At 30.0% G+C, this 14,089-nt stretch overlaps 1 protein-coding gene across 2 annotated transcripts in view; it reads right to left on the bottom strand.

Moving 5' to 3' along the window:
* The window catches only part of trappc9 (trafficking protein particle complex subunit 9), a 275,482-nt gene that overhangs the window by 227,564 nt on the left and 33,829 nt on the right, over positions 1-14,089 (bottom strand). For both annotated transcript variants that reach the window (XM_051136711.1, XM_051136712.1), the window contains 2 exons: positions 4,354-4,480; positions 635-780 (listed from right to left, as the gene is read on the bottom strand). In XM_051136711.1, coding sequence (XP_050992668.1) covers positions 635-780; positions 4,354-4,480 — 273 coding nt within the window. The remainder of the gene's footprint in view (positions 1-634; positions 781-4,353; positions 4,481-14,089) is intronic.

Genomic DNA, 14,089 nt, shown 5'->3' with positions numbered 1-14,089 from the left:
GTTACCACAGTATTACCACCACTGTACCATGATACTTTAATGTATATCATGATACTGTTTGATTATGATATTTATATACCATGGTATATTCATTGTATTCATTGTGTACCATGGTATATCAATAAGATACTATGGCGCATACTGTATCAAAGCACCATCATTTTAACATGTGCTACCACCACTGTTCCAGCTAGTCACTATGGGTTGAGTTTTTAAACAAGTACACTGCCTAGTATTTTTAATGTGGCAAAGTGTTCTGCTATTTGCCTTAATAAGTCTATAAATAATAGAGCCTGTGCTGTGTGATGCTGCTTAAGAGATCCAGAAAACACTTCAACTCCTTCCAGCCGCCTCCGACTGCCAACAGGGAAAGAGACAACTTAATGACAGCGCCTGTCATAAACATGAATCAAACAGACCACGTGGAAGCACAATGGTGTGTGTTCAGTTTAGAGTCTTTTAAACAGTAATTAAGATCGCTGCGAAAGCCCATCAGAGCAATACCAGCCTGCATAAACAGCGTGTGAGGTGAAAACTCAAAGATCATGCTAATATACCATAATTAAAGTCTCAGAGAAAACAATAACTCACACAGAGGAAGTTTAAGAGAGATCTGAGGAGAAAAACAACTCACCGATCTTCTTCGAGCGCTCGTCTCCTCGGCTGTGCATCGTGATTGGAGAGTAGATGAATGGACTGGCGCTGGACATGCCCTGTCCCAGAAGGCCTTTCACCTTATGGGGACGCAGACTCACTGGCAGGTTCAACAGAGACACGGATCTAAAGAATCAATCGAAAAACAGGGAGAGTTAGGCCTCAAGAACTAGCAAGAATCCAGCCCTTGGTTTAAAAGTAACCAAAATTGGGTTGATTTTAACCCAGAGTTTTTAGAGTGCAGTGGATAATCAATTTAATGCATCCTTGTTGAATAAAATTATTAAAAGAAATCTTACAGCCCCCAAAATTTTGAACAGTAGTGTAAAATTTATGAAACAACATGAAATGATGAATTACTTAACTGCTGTTTGAAAAAAAAAAAGTTAATTAGGTCTGATGCACGTTGCACATGCAGCATTTATAATGATTCCAGAATTATGCAGTTCATAACTACACTCTGGTGTAGATTAACAACCGTTTGGATGTAAAATTAGATTTTGCAACACTTAAGTTTGTAATAATTCTCAGTGGCACATTTTTAATAACCATTTCATAATATATTACTGTTGAGAAGGGAAATAATGTGGCTAAGAGAAACACATTTAGTGTGAGAGCACAACTGCAGCTTTAGGTTTCACCTTACCAACAGCCCAAAACACCTTAACAACAACCCACAACACCCTAGCAGCCACATCTGCAAAACTAAAACAATGGGGCGGAAAAAATTCATCCATCATCACAGCCCTGCTTTAACAATTACAACACAAGCTCTAGAATATTCAGCCATATTTAAAGGAATAGTTCAACCAAACATTTAAATTCTGTTATGGTCTTCACCTTTATGTCATTTCAGTCCTGTCTGACTTTTTGACTTTCTTTCTGCAGAACTGCATAGAGGATATTTTGGAAGAACAAGATGACAGAATGTTCATTTTTGGATGAACTCTCAGGTTAAATGTTGGAAAATTAACCGACAAACCTCAAGTACTAAAATTCGGCACATAACTCTTCCCACGGTGCTTGTGCGATTGGACATAAATGATTCCTCAAACCATGTAAGAGGAGTGTTAGTATTCTACTATGTGATCAGACTTACAATTCTTACCTGGTGGACAATAAAATGGGCTAAAAAGAAGTCTTATACTGAAATCATACAGATCAGGATAGAAAAAAAAAAAATCTAATTTCACTGGACTGAAATCAGTAAGCTGCCACACACAACCACCCGAAAACTCAAGCAGCCACCCAAACATCTTAGCAACCACCCTTAAACGGAACATCAGGTGGAAAACGTATTTATACATGATGTTTGCATATAAATGTGTCTTAGCAGTGCGTGGGCCCAACAACACCACAATGATAAAAATCCACCTTAAAAACACCTAAATACAATTTTAAAACAAATGCTAGCAGCTACCCCACTAAAAACCCAGGTAACAACTCGAACCCCCCCAAAAAAAACTCCAACAACCACCTAAAACACTTCAGCAACAAGTCAAAAACCCCAAATGCTAGCAGCTACCCCAAACCCTTGCACTCACCCCAACTACCCCAAACACCCTACCAACCACCCTAAAAACTATAGTAACCACTCACAACACCCCTGCAGCAACCCCAAATGCTAACAACCACCCACAACCATTCCAGACACCCTAGCAACCACCTCAAACCATAAAAAACCACCCAAAACCTCCCTCAACCATCCACAACAGCCATCTAAAAACTCTATAATGCCAGCAGCTACCCCAAAACCTAGCGACCACCCCAACCAATTTAGCAACCACCTTAAAAACCGTAGTAACCACCTGTAACCAATGGCCTTGCAGCAACCCCAAATTCTAACAACCACTCCGGACACCCTAGCAACCACCTCAAATCCTAGAAAACCACCCACAACAACCTCAAAAACCATGTAAAAACACTCTAGCAACACGCCAAAAACCTTGTAACCACCCCAAATCTTAGCAGTTACCCCAAACCCTAACAATCACCCTGACAACCATCTCAAACACCTTAGTAACCACATAAAATACCCTAGCAATCACCTCAACCCTTAGAAAACCAAACATCCAATAACCACCCACAACACCATCCAAAACACTTCAACTGAAAGCCAAAAACCCTAGCAACCACCCCAAATGTTAGCAGCTAGCCCAAACCCTAGTATCCACCTCAACACCTACCCCAAACATCCTAGCAACCACCCTAAAACCCTAGTAACCATTCACAACACCCAAAATGCTAGCAGCTACCCCAAACCCGATCAACCCCCCCAAACACCATAACAACCATCCCAAAACCCTAGTAACCACTCAAACCCTAGAAAACCACTCCTAACCTCAAACAACCACCCACAACAGCCTCAAAACCACCGAAAACACTTTAGCAACAAGCCAAAAAAAAAAACCTGAAACCACCCTAGCATCCATTCACTACACCCCAGCAACCACTACATATAACATAAGCTAGACGTAGTAAGAAAGAGGGAATATTAAAAACCAATGAAAAAAAAAATAAAAATAGGCCGGCATTGGTCTGTGTTCCTTCTGAGTTTCTAAATCAAGCTCTCAAGCGTTGACCAGCTTTCAACACTCCTCAGTTCTGTTTCTACCCTTCCTATTCCCAGATATTCATAGAAAAGGAAAAAAAGGAATCACTGTGAACTTTCACTTGATTCTGAACAATGAACAACTCTGCTTTAAAGCCTAAATGTCTTATAACACTGTTGCCAGAGCAACAACATTGCTGAACAGCAATCAGAGCAGTTTAATACTGGCATGTATTCTTTCCTATAAGACATCAATCTCTCGCAAAACAGCAATATTTCATTACAGAGCTTCTTAAAAAAAAATGCCTAAAATTCGCCCTCTGTGTAGATTTTGGCAGAAGCCAACGAGCAAGACATTGCATGTTAATGACATGTGAGGACGGAGATAAATATCAGGAGAAAAACTCCTTGTCTGAAGTTTTATAATTAAATATCCCTTTAAGAATAAATTAAGGAATTTGAACAACTCTTCAGAGAGGAGCGCTTGGAGAAATGGAGACTTCAATCAAGTGAGCATGTTGAGCTTTATCCACTGGTGGGATTATGAAATACATCTGTTAAACACATTTATAGTCCTTTCTTTCCTACGCACAAAGAACATCAGCAACTTCCTCGGGACAGATGAAAGGATACGTGAAGTTTTGCGCTTCCCATTAAAATGTTTAATTTGGGGAGAATAAAACAAATGAAAGCTGCGTATTTAATTTGCATACAGCTTTCTTATGGCTCACAGGCCAACAAACTTCAAAGATGTTTTAAACCAAAGTTAAAGAGTCATTTTTCAGACATTGAACTGTGGAAATACACCATCAAAAGCATATGAGAGGACACTGGGATAAAAGTGTTCAAATAAACAAAACAGACATATTAGACTATTTCAAAATTGTCTTAAAAATGTTTGATATAAAATAACACAAACCATTAACTGAAGCTAAGCTGCATGAAGTGACAACCACAAGCTCATTAACATAAGACCTCCCACATATGCAAATCATCTACTTCATATATGGAATCTTTAAAGGGGCAGAAGCAAAAACCAGACTGTTTAATACCAAAGATCAGAGTAGGAGTTGAATATGGTCGTACACAATTAAATGATGACTGGTTTTGGTACAAGGATGTCAGGGGGAAAAAAAATGCCCTCTCACCTGACGATGGGAAGTTTGGTGAAGGGAACAGGAGGAAGTTTGAGTCCGTCAGGAAGGTTGATCACCTCCATTCCACCTGGACACTTTGACGTGTAGTTTTCCAAACTCTGGGTCACTTCTTTTTTCTCTGTGGAGAGAGAAAGAGAACGTTTAATTTTATTGCTGTGACAGCAGGAAAAAAAAGTATAATAATATAATATAATATAATATAATATAAACATTTTTAAATTGTTTATTATATATTTTATATTTTGAAATGTCTGGAATAAAATATAAAATACAATAAAATAAAACAAAAATTAAAATGTTAACTTGGTTAAAATGTTGCATTATAAAAGTTATTTATAACATTATAAACTGCACCTTAATTCATATATAAAACAATAATAGTAATAACTATTTTTAAGTAAACATTTCATAAATAATAATAATAATATTAAATGTTATACATTTATTTATCATTTTAATATTATACTATTATTTAATTTTTATAATTAAAAAATAAGCATTACAATTTTAATATAATAATCAAAAAAGTATTATCTTAAAAAAAACAATTATTTAAATATGCTTGTAAACAATGTTTTATAAAATAGATGACACTAAAATCCGATTGAATGAGCTTTCAAAACTCCTGAAACATCACTGTTTTTAAGAGCCAACAGCACACCTCATAAATCAGCAGATCATCAATGTATCTAAAGTGCATTGAGAGCCCCATGGGTGAAATTACGCACAATCCTCACTCACAGGTCTCTAGCCCAGAGGCAGATATAAATTTAACAAGGCAAATAATCGGAGCGTCCGTACATCATGAGGGGAGACGTGCATGGCTAACGATCGGTCTATTTTAAGCTCTGTTTCCACAGGTGAGCGTCGTATTGACTTACTGCTCTGTCTATAAAAATGTTTACGGCCTCACTCTGCCATCAATTCACAGCTCACAGACTTTCCGATAAAACCAATGATCCCGGTGCAGTCACAATCAGATCCAAACGTTCGGAAAGAATCCCTGCTGCACTGAGCAACAGGCATCTAACACATTAGAATCAACAAAAATATAGTACAAAAACAAATACAAATATCTTGTTATCATCCATAATGAGATTTTTAAAGTATATAAATAATAATAATAATAATAATAATAATAATAATAATAACAACGTGTGCACTGTGTATATTTCTATACATATATAATAAATAAACAAATACATGCATATATTTAAGAAATATATGTAATATATATATTTACATATAATATAAGTCATATATACGCAGCATACATATATTTATTGTGTAAACACAAACTTTTATTTTGGATTTGATTAATTGCGATTAATTGATTTGACAGCACCAATTTATATGATTATTATAATAATAATAATAATTATTATTATTATTATTATTATTATTATATTTATATAGTTTAAAAAAAAATCAATTTTAGTAGTAATTAATTAATTACATTTTGCATTAACAATAATAATAATTATTACTATTATTATTACTACTACTACTACTATTATCATTTATAACATTTTGTATTTTTATAAATAATGTTATTATTAACAATACAAATTATAAATATTTAATATTAATAATTATAAATAATTTAATGTATTTAATTATTTAATTATAAATGGATAAATATTGTTATATAAATTATGAATCAAATAAAAAAATAAACAAATAAAATAATAATACAAAATATGATAAATACTTTAATATTATTGTTTATTATTATTCTTAATAATTTATATATAAACCATATTTAAAATAAAAATATAAATGCGATGAATCGATTTGACCACACTAATTTATATTATTAATATTTTATACATACAACATACATAAAATAAAAAAGTCGACGAATCGATTTGACAACACTAATTTATATTATTATTATTATTATTCAAGTAAAAATTAACTTTTAGTATATTTAGCATTAATAACATTAACAACGTTTATCATTTTGCATTAATAATAGTAATAATTATTTTATTATTCTTATTATTGGTATATTTTTGTAGATTATATATTATATTTTTTTAGTAATTAATATTCATTATTTAATATTATTAATAATAATAATATTAATAACAAATTACTTATTAATAATTATTTGTTATAATAAATTAATTATGTTATAAATAATTACTATTACATTAAATCATCAGTAAAAATATAAATCATAAATAACAATAGTAATAATACAAAATATGAAATAAATACATTAATATTATTGTTGTTATTACTGTTTATTATTATTATAATGGCACTGAGTGAATGCTCTCAACACATAGTATACATCCATCAAATATATATATATATATATATATATATATATATATATATATATATATATATATATAAAGCTTTAGGAATATTTAGAATACACAATGTTACATTTAAATTATTATTAATATTGTTACTACTACTACTACTACTACTACTACTACTACTACTAAGTTAATTGTTAATTGTTCTACAAACTAAAGGAATCCTTTGTACCCTTAACAGATGGGAATGAATTGAAAGCTTCATAAAATAGGTGCTGCCAGACTGTGGGCCCCCATGTGGCAGACAGGAAGGTACGACTAACATATAGCTGCCATTAATGATTTAACATGACCCCAAGAAAGATCATTCCCATCAATACGTCTCATTCTTCACACAGGGGTGCAGCTGGCCCATGGTGAAGTGCCGTCTGAGACGGCAAGAAGGGGAAGGACAGGATGAGTAGAAATGTAATAGACATCCTTCACAACTCATTCTCATGTTGAAGGAATAATAGATCAAAAACCCGTCTGGCTCTGAGAGCAGACTATAAAAAATGAATTCCAAATTAAATCCATCCGTTAAATGAGACTTTTTGCACTTACATATTGCATGATGCACTTACATACTGCCAAACCACAGTTCAGATCTAAAAAAAAATATTTAATAGTGGATCTCTCTGTGTGTATTGTTCTTTTGACAGCGCTGAAAGAGACCCGTGTGCATCTCTGAATCTCTGCCTACAATTGAGTTATATAACACTAATCTAAAATAACAACAGGGATAAAACAAAACCAAGCACTTAGAGTCCATCGACTTGGAGAACTGTCAAACTTACTGGATCTATTTACAGAAAGCTAGATCAGAATCAGAAAAAAAAAAAAAGAAAAAGACAGAAAATCATTTTATTTCATTGCACCTATCATGCAAACTATCAACACGCATGTTCTCTGTTTTGCATACTTTAAAAGTCTCAATAAATTATAAAGACAATGTAGCCAGTTTCAGATGCAATATTGTCATGACTGTCAGTTATGTTTTTTGTTTTTTTTTTTGCTGTTTCAAAAGCAGCCAATGCAGAAAGCAAAGGTTTCTATTAATGCTTCTTAGTTGAAAAGATGATCATGAAAAGATAAATGAGAAGAAAGAAAATTAGATCAGACCAGTCAAACCCAAAGTGATTCATATTTTTACTAATGGACACTAAAGTGTCTGCGAGGTGAGAATATTTCTCTCAGTAAATGATGAGGCGTCTGGCTACATAGATAATCTTAAACCACAGTAGTCTAAATAAATAAATGTCCTCATTCAAATTCATCAAAATGAGGAAATTATCTATTAACTAGCCATTTTGCTTTTTAGTTATTTTGCTTTTTTGTGAAATCGAAAGGAAAAAACTAGAAAACTGTAAATGAATCACATTTCTATCCTCCTGATTGTGAAAAGTGCTTTCAGTTATCATATGATTTTCACAGTACTTCCTTCTTCGGTTCTCACAAACATAAAACAAAAGAAGCCCAGCACACATAAAGTATTCACAGTTTCCGATGTGGCCTTTGCGTGTGACCCCAATTAAGGAGGTGACAAGATGTTAATCGCTCATTGAAATTTTCTCGTATGACGTCACTGGTAATCAAATTGTGTCTTTTGTGTGAAGTGATTCATTTAGCGGGAATTACCTCACACGGACGTTAGCCAGCTCTTGTTAAAGAAAGAAAACTAAATCTCACAGACGATCTTTGTCTCACTGATGCAGATATTCTTCTTAAAAACGTACCTAATCATAACTCATTCAAATTCAATGAACATTTGGACAAAAAAGCGGTCAAAACCAGTCTACAGCTAAACACCGTCCGGTACATTATGACTACTATAAATGACATTTAATGTCACTATAAAACTGTACTCACAACCCATTTTACTTCTATAATGCATTTACAAGTAAAATAGAGACTAATGGGTTTTTCAATAGCTAGTATGCATAATTATAAATGCATTTATACACAATGACCTTTATATTTTACATAAGAAAATATACTACTTATATTGTATGGAAATAAATAATTTTTTGACAAGTAAAATGGAATGAATGAATGAATTAATTAATTAATTAATTAATGTTCTCACAGCCTATTTTAATTCCATAATATATTTACAAGTAAAAAAGAAATAAATACATAAATAAATAAATAATATATTAAATGCAAAAAAATAATATATTGTATGAAAATAAAAAAATAAAAAAATATTAATTTATGTTTATACAATATATTATTTTTTGCAAATAAATAAATGTTCTTACAACCTGTTTTACTTACATAATATATTTACAAGTAAAAATGGTATTAATGGGTTTTTCAGTGGCTGATATGCATAATTATTAATAGGCTGATACATATCAACCTATATATTTTATATAACAAAATATATACTATATATATATATATTATATGGAAACAAATAATATATTGTATGGAAATAAATAAATATTATTTATAAATAAATTAATGTTCTCACCACCTATTTTACTTTCATAATATATTTACAAGTAAAAAGGTATAAATAAATAAACAAACAAACAAACAAACAAATACATAAATACATAATATATTATATGCAAAAAATAATATATTGTATGAAAATAAATAAATAAATATTTATTTATTTTCATACAATATATTATTTTTTGCAAATAAATATAAATAAATGTTTTCACAACCTATTTTACTTACATAATATGTAATAAATGTAAAATGGTAAAAATGGTATTAATGGATTTATCAATGGCTGATATGCATAATTATAAATAGGCTGATACAAATCAACCTATATATTTTATATAACAAAATATATACTATACAAATTGTATGGAAATAAATAAATATTATTTATAAATAAATAAATGAATGTTCTCACAACCTACATTTACAAGTAAAAAGGTATAAATAAACAAATAAATAAATAATATAATATAATATAATATAATATAATATACTGTATTAAAATAAATAAATAAATAAATGTTCTCACAACCACCTATTTACCTATTTTAACCTATTTTACTTCCATAATATATTTACAAGTAAAAATGGTATTAATGGGTTCCTCAATAGCTGATATGCATATTCATAAATAGGTTGACGTATATCATATATTATATGCATATAAACATTATTTAAATAAATAAATACATGTTCTCACAACCTATTTTACTTCCATAGTATATTTACAGGTAAAAAGGGTATTAATGGGTTTTTCAATGGCTGATATCCATAATTATAAAAGTATTTTTTCATATCAGCCTACATATTTTATATAATAAAATATATACTACATATATTGTATGGAAATAAATAAATAAATATATTGTATGGATAGAATTAAATGGAAATAAATAAGTATATAAATAAATAACCATAAAACTGCATTCACAGCAATTTATGTAATTTATCTAAAAGGGTATTAATTGTTTTTCAAGCTGAGATGCATAATTATAAACATATTTACACATATTGAGCTATATATGTTATATGTGATATATACTACACACATTATAAACAAATAAATAAATAAAGGAAATAAACAAAAGCAACATTAAATGAAAATAAATAAATAATATAAATATATTACACACACACACACACATATACACAAACATTATACCAAACCTTTTAAATTCATTTTAAAAAAGAACTCCCTGATTTTGCATTCTGAAACAACAACAATTTCTTCTTTCTGGAATATTTCAACTAAAGCATTTCTGATGGGTCAGGACAGGAAAAAAAGAAAGAAAAAGTGTGTAATGCGAAAATGTCACAGACTCAACAAAAACTCTAAAAACATGACTGAGGAGGTAAAAAGCCTGCAGCTGTCGAAAGAGATGAACTCGAGTGCTCAGGCTGATGTGAGGACTGCTGACGGGATATAAGCAGAGATGACTGTCACATAAATTATGAATAATGTATAAGCAGGGCGCTGAAGTCCACTGCAATGAAATTACCGACTACAGATGAGCAACTAAACTCAACAAACGTGCAACATGCTGACAAATGCGTCACACTTCTCAATCGGAGAGGTAGAAATGCAGAGCCACCAAAGCTGGGAGGAGACGGCAAACTGACAACTGGCTCAGAAAATTGCTGTTTACAGCAGTTCAGTGAGGAGGAATAGATTGGACGTTACTATGGTCCATCGCAAAGGGTCCGCAGAGCGCCGTCTGCATCTTTCGGCTGCGAGAAGGAGGGGTTGTTGCTATGGAAACCATCAACATCCAGGAATGTGAGGAAAGGGCCAGTGTGGGAAAAGTGACTGAGAGGGTTTTCGTCTCGTTTCATAACGTCTTGTTACAAAAACGCCATAACATGTTCAAACTGAACGTAATTGCATGCCGTCTGATCAGGGTATAATTACTGACTTCGCACGGCCTCTGACGAGATGACACGTGGGTCACTAACTTGATATACGGCATATTTTCGAGTCAGCTATCAAATGAAAGGGTTCAGCACATGAGGGAGAGACTTCAGATGACAGAACGCAGGGAAATAGAAATGACACGCATATAATCATATGCATATACACCATTATGTGTGTATGCCTCTTAAAATAACATGAAAAACAAACTATTCATTTTAAAACTATAAGAGTTAGTGTTGTTATCTGTAACTAAAATTATTTAAAAAAACATTTTTGGTAATTAAAAAATAAAATAAAATAAACAAAACAAAATAAAATAAAATTAAAAATAAAATACATTTAAAAAGCTTAACTAAAGCTGACAAATAAAACTAAAGAAATCAAAATACAATAAAATGCTGAAATAAAGTAGAAAATTAAAATAAAATAAAATTATTAGATAAAAAAAAATTCACCAATTCACCAACAGTCACCAATGCAACATTAAGTTTAAGTACTACAATTATTAAAAAATAAATAAATAAATAAAATAAAAATGTAATAATTAAATAATTACAAAAAAAAATAATTAAAAAAATTAAATTAATTAAAGCTGCATATAATTATTTAAATACAGTGATAATAAAAATGGCAAAAGTACATTTAAAAAATATATCACAAAAATGTACTGGAATTTAAATAAAAATTACACATTTAAAAATAAAACAATTCTAAATATTAATAAATGGCATAAAAATATAAAAATACTAAATACCAAAATAACACTGATAACAGCTCCAAATAAATAACAAATATTTATTAAATTAAATTTTAAACAAAGATTAACTAAAGCTGACAAATAAAACAAAAGAAATTAAAATACAATAAAATGCTAAAAATTAAACAGAATTATTAGATAAAAAAAAATTAAACACTCACCAATGCAACATCAAGTTTAGGTACTAAAATTATTTTTTTTAAAAAATGTAAAAATTAAATAATTAAAAAAAAATTATTAAAAAAAAAGCTAAATATAAATATTTCAAAAACAGTGATAATAAAAATGACAAAAGTTACATTAAAAAAAAGAAAAGAAAAACACAAAAATGTACTGGAATTTAAATGAAAAGCACAAATTGTTAAAATTAAAATAAAACTAAAAATTAAACAGCCAATCACCATTGCAACATTAAGTTTAAGTACTACAATCATAAAACATTAAAATAAATTAAAGCCACATATAAATATTTGAAAAAAAACATTTATACTAAAATTGAAAAAAGGACAATTAAAAAAAAAGAAATCACAAAAAATGTACTAAATTTTAAATGAAAAGTGAAACTCAAAAATAAAACAATTCTAAATATTAATAAACGCTATACAAATACTAAATACCAAAATAACACTGATAACAGCTCCAAATAAATACATTTTAACGTTTATTTTAAAAGCTGAGGAATAAAACAAAATAAAATTAAAATACTATAAAATGCTGAAAAAAAGCTGAAAATTAAAATAAAACAAAATTTTTAGATAAAAAAAAAAAAAAAAAATCAAACAGTCAACAAGGCAACATTAAGTTTAAGCACTACAATTATTAAAACAAAAACTACATATAAATATTTTAAAAGAATGATAACAAAAGTACATTAAAAAAACATTAAAATGTATAAATAAAACAATTCTAAGAATATGCAGAGTAGTTAGTGTTGATGGTGGTTGCCAGGGTATTGTAATGCGGTTGCTAAGTAGTTCCGGGTGCTTTTGAGTGCATCCCTAAATGTAGTGCATTTTAGTGCATTGCTATTCTGTTGTTAGTTTATTTTGGGTGGTTGCTGGGCATTTCTAACACTTTATAAATAGTTTTTAGTATATTGCTATGCAGTTGTTAGTAATCCTCATAGTTATGCCTGGCTTAGCAAAGAGCACTAAATATTCTAAACGCATTCACCAGGTACATCGTCCCTAAAATCCATTTCAAATTGCTTGTCTGTGTTTCTGTCACAAATGTCTCTCCCTCTCCCAGTCTCCCCAGAGCCGCGCTTAATATTTCAGGGACAAGGGTGCTTTTAGCAAGAGCCTGAAAGTGAGAAAGAGGTTGTTTAGTGGGGCGTGTGTGTGTGTGTTTATATGTTGGCCATGAGAGAGAGCTAGTGAGTGTGTAGCTTGTGTATGTGTGTTTGCAGGGGTTAAAAAGGTTGTGAGTGTGTTTGTTTAAAGCTGTATGAGAGTGAGATTAGCTCAGGGCCACAGAGACCAGAGGGGCCACAGTTTTTATTCAGTCCAAAGAGTCTGAACACACTTCCATTCACACAAACACACAAACTTTAAGTTCATGTACCTGACTGCATATGAGTGAATGTCACAGAACTTGCCTGGACAACATTTCACCACAAAATAAAATGACATTTACATTATATTACAAATACAATATATGTATACATTTTATTTTTAAAATTGTATTAATTTTTAAATTGACACATTTATATCTCTTCAAGAAAATCTCTAAAATAAAAGTCTATTTATTTTATTATATTTTAAAATAAAATAAAAAGCTGAACTAAAACTGACAAATAATAAACATACAATAAACAGGCGGAAATAAAGATGAAAATTAAAATAAAAAAAATTATTAGATAAAAAATTAAAATAAAGATGAAAAATAAAATTACATTTTAAAAAGCTAAACTACAGCTGAGAAATAAAACAAAATCCAATAAAATACAATTAAAAAAAGCTGAAATAAAGCTAAAAACTAAGATAAAACAAAATTATTAGATTAAAAAACAGTCAGTCGCCAAGGCAACATTAAGTTTAAGTAATAACATTATGAGTGAAAAATATAAAAATAAAGGAAAAAGAAAGAAAATAAACTATTCTAAATATTAATACATAAATTAATTATTCATTAATAAATAATAAATCACTTAAATAAATAAATATTTATGCATTAATAAATAATTAATTTACCAATAAATAATAACAAGCTATAAAAATATAAAAAGACTAAATAATACCAAAAGAAATTAATGAATGCATTAATTATAATAATATATATTTTTTATAT

The sequence above is a fragment of the Labeo rohita genome, chromosome 19 (genome assembly GCF_022985175.1).
Source record: "Labeo rohita strain BAU-BD-2019 chromosome 19, IGBB_LRoh.1.0, whole genome shotgun sequence".
NCBI lineage: Eukaryota > Metazoa > Chordata > Actinopteri > Cypriniformes > Cyprinidae > Labeo > Labeo rohita.
This window is presented reverse-complemented; position numbering and strand designations above follow the sequence as displayed.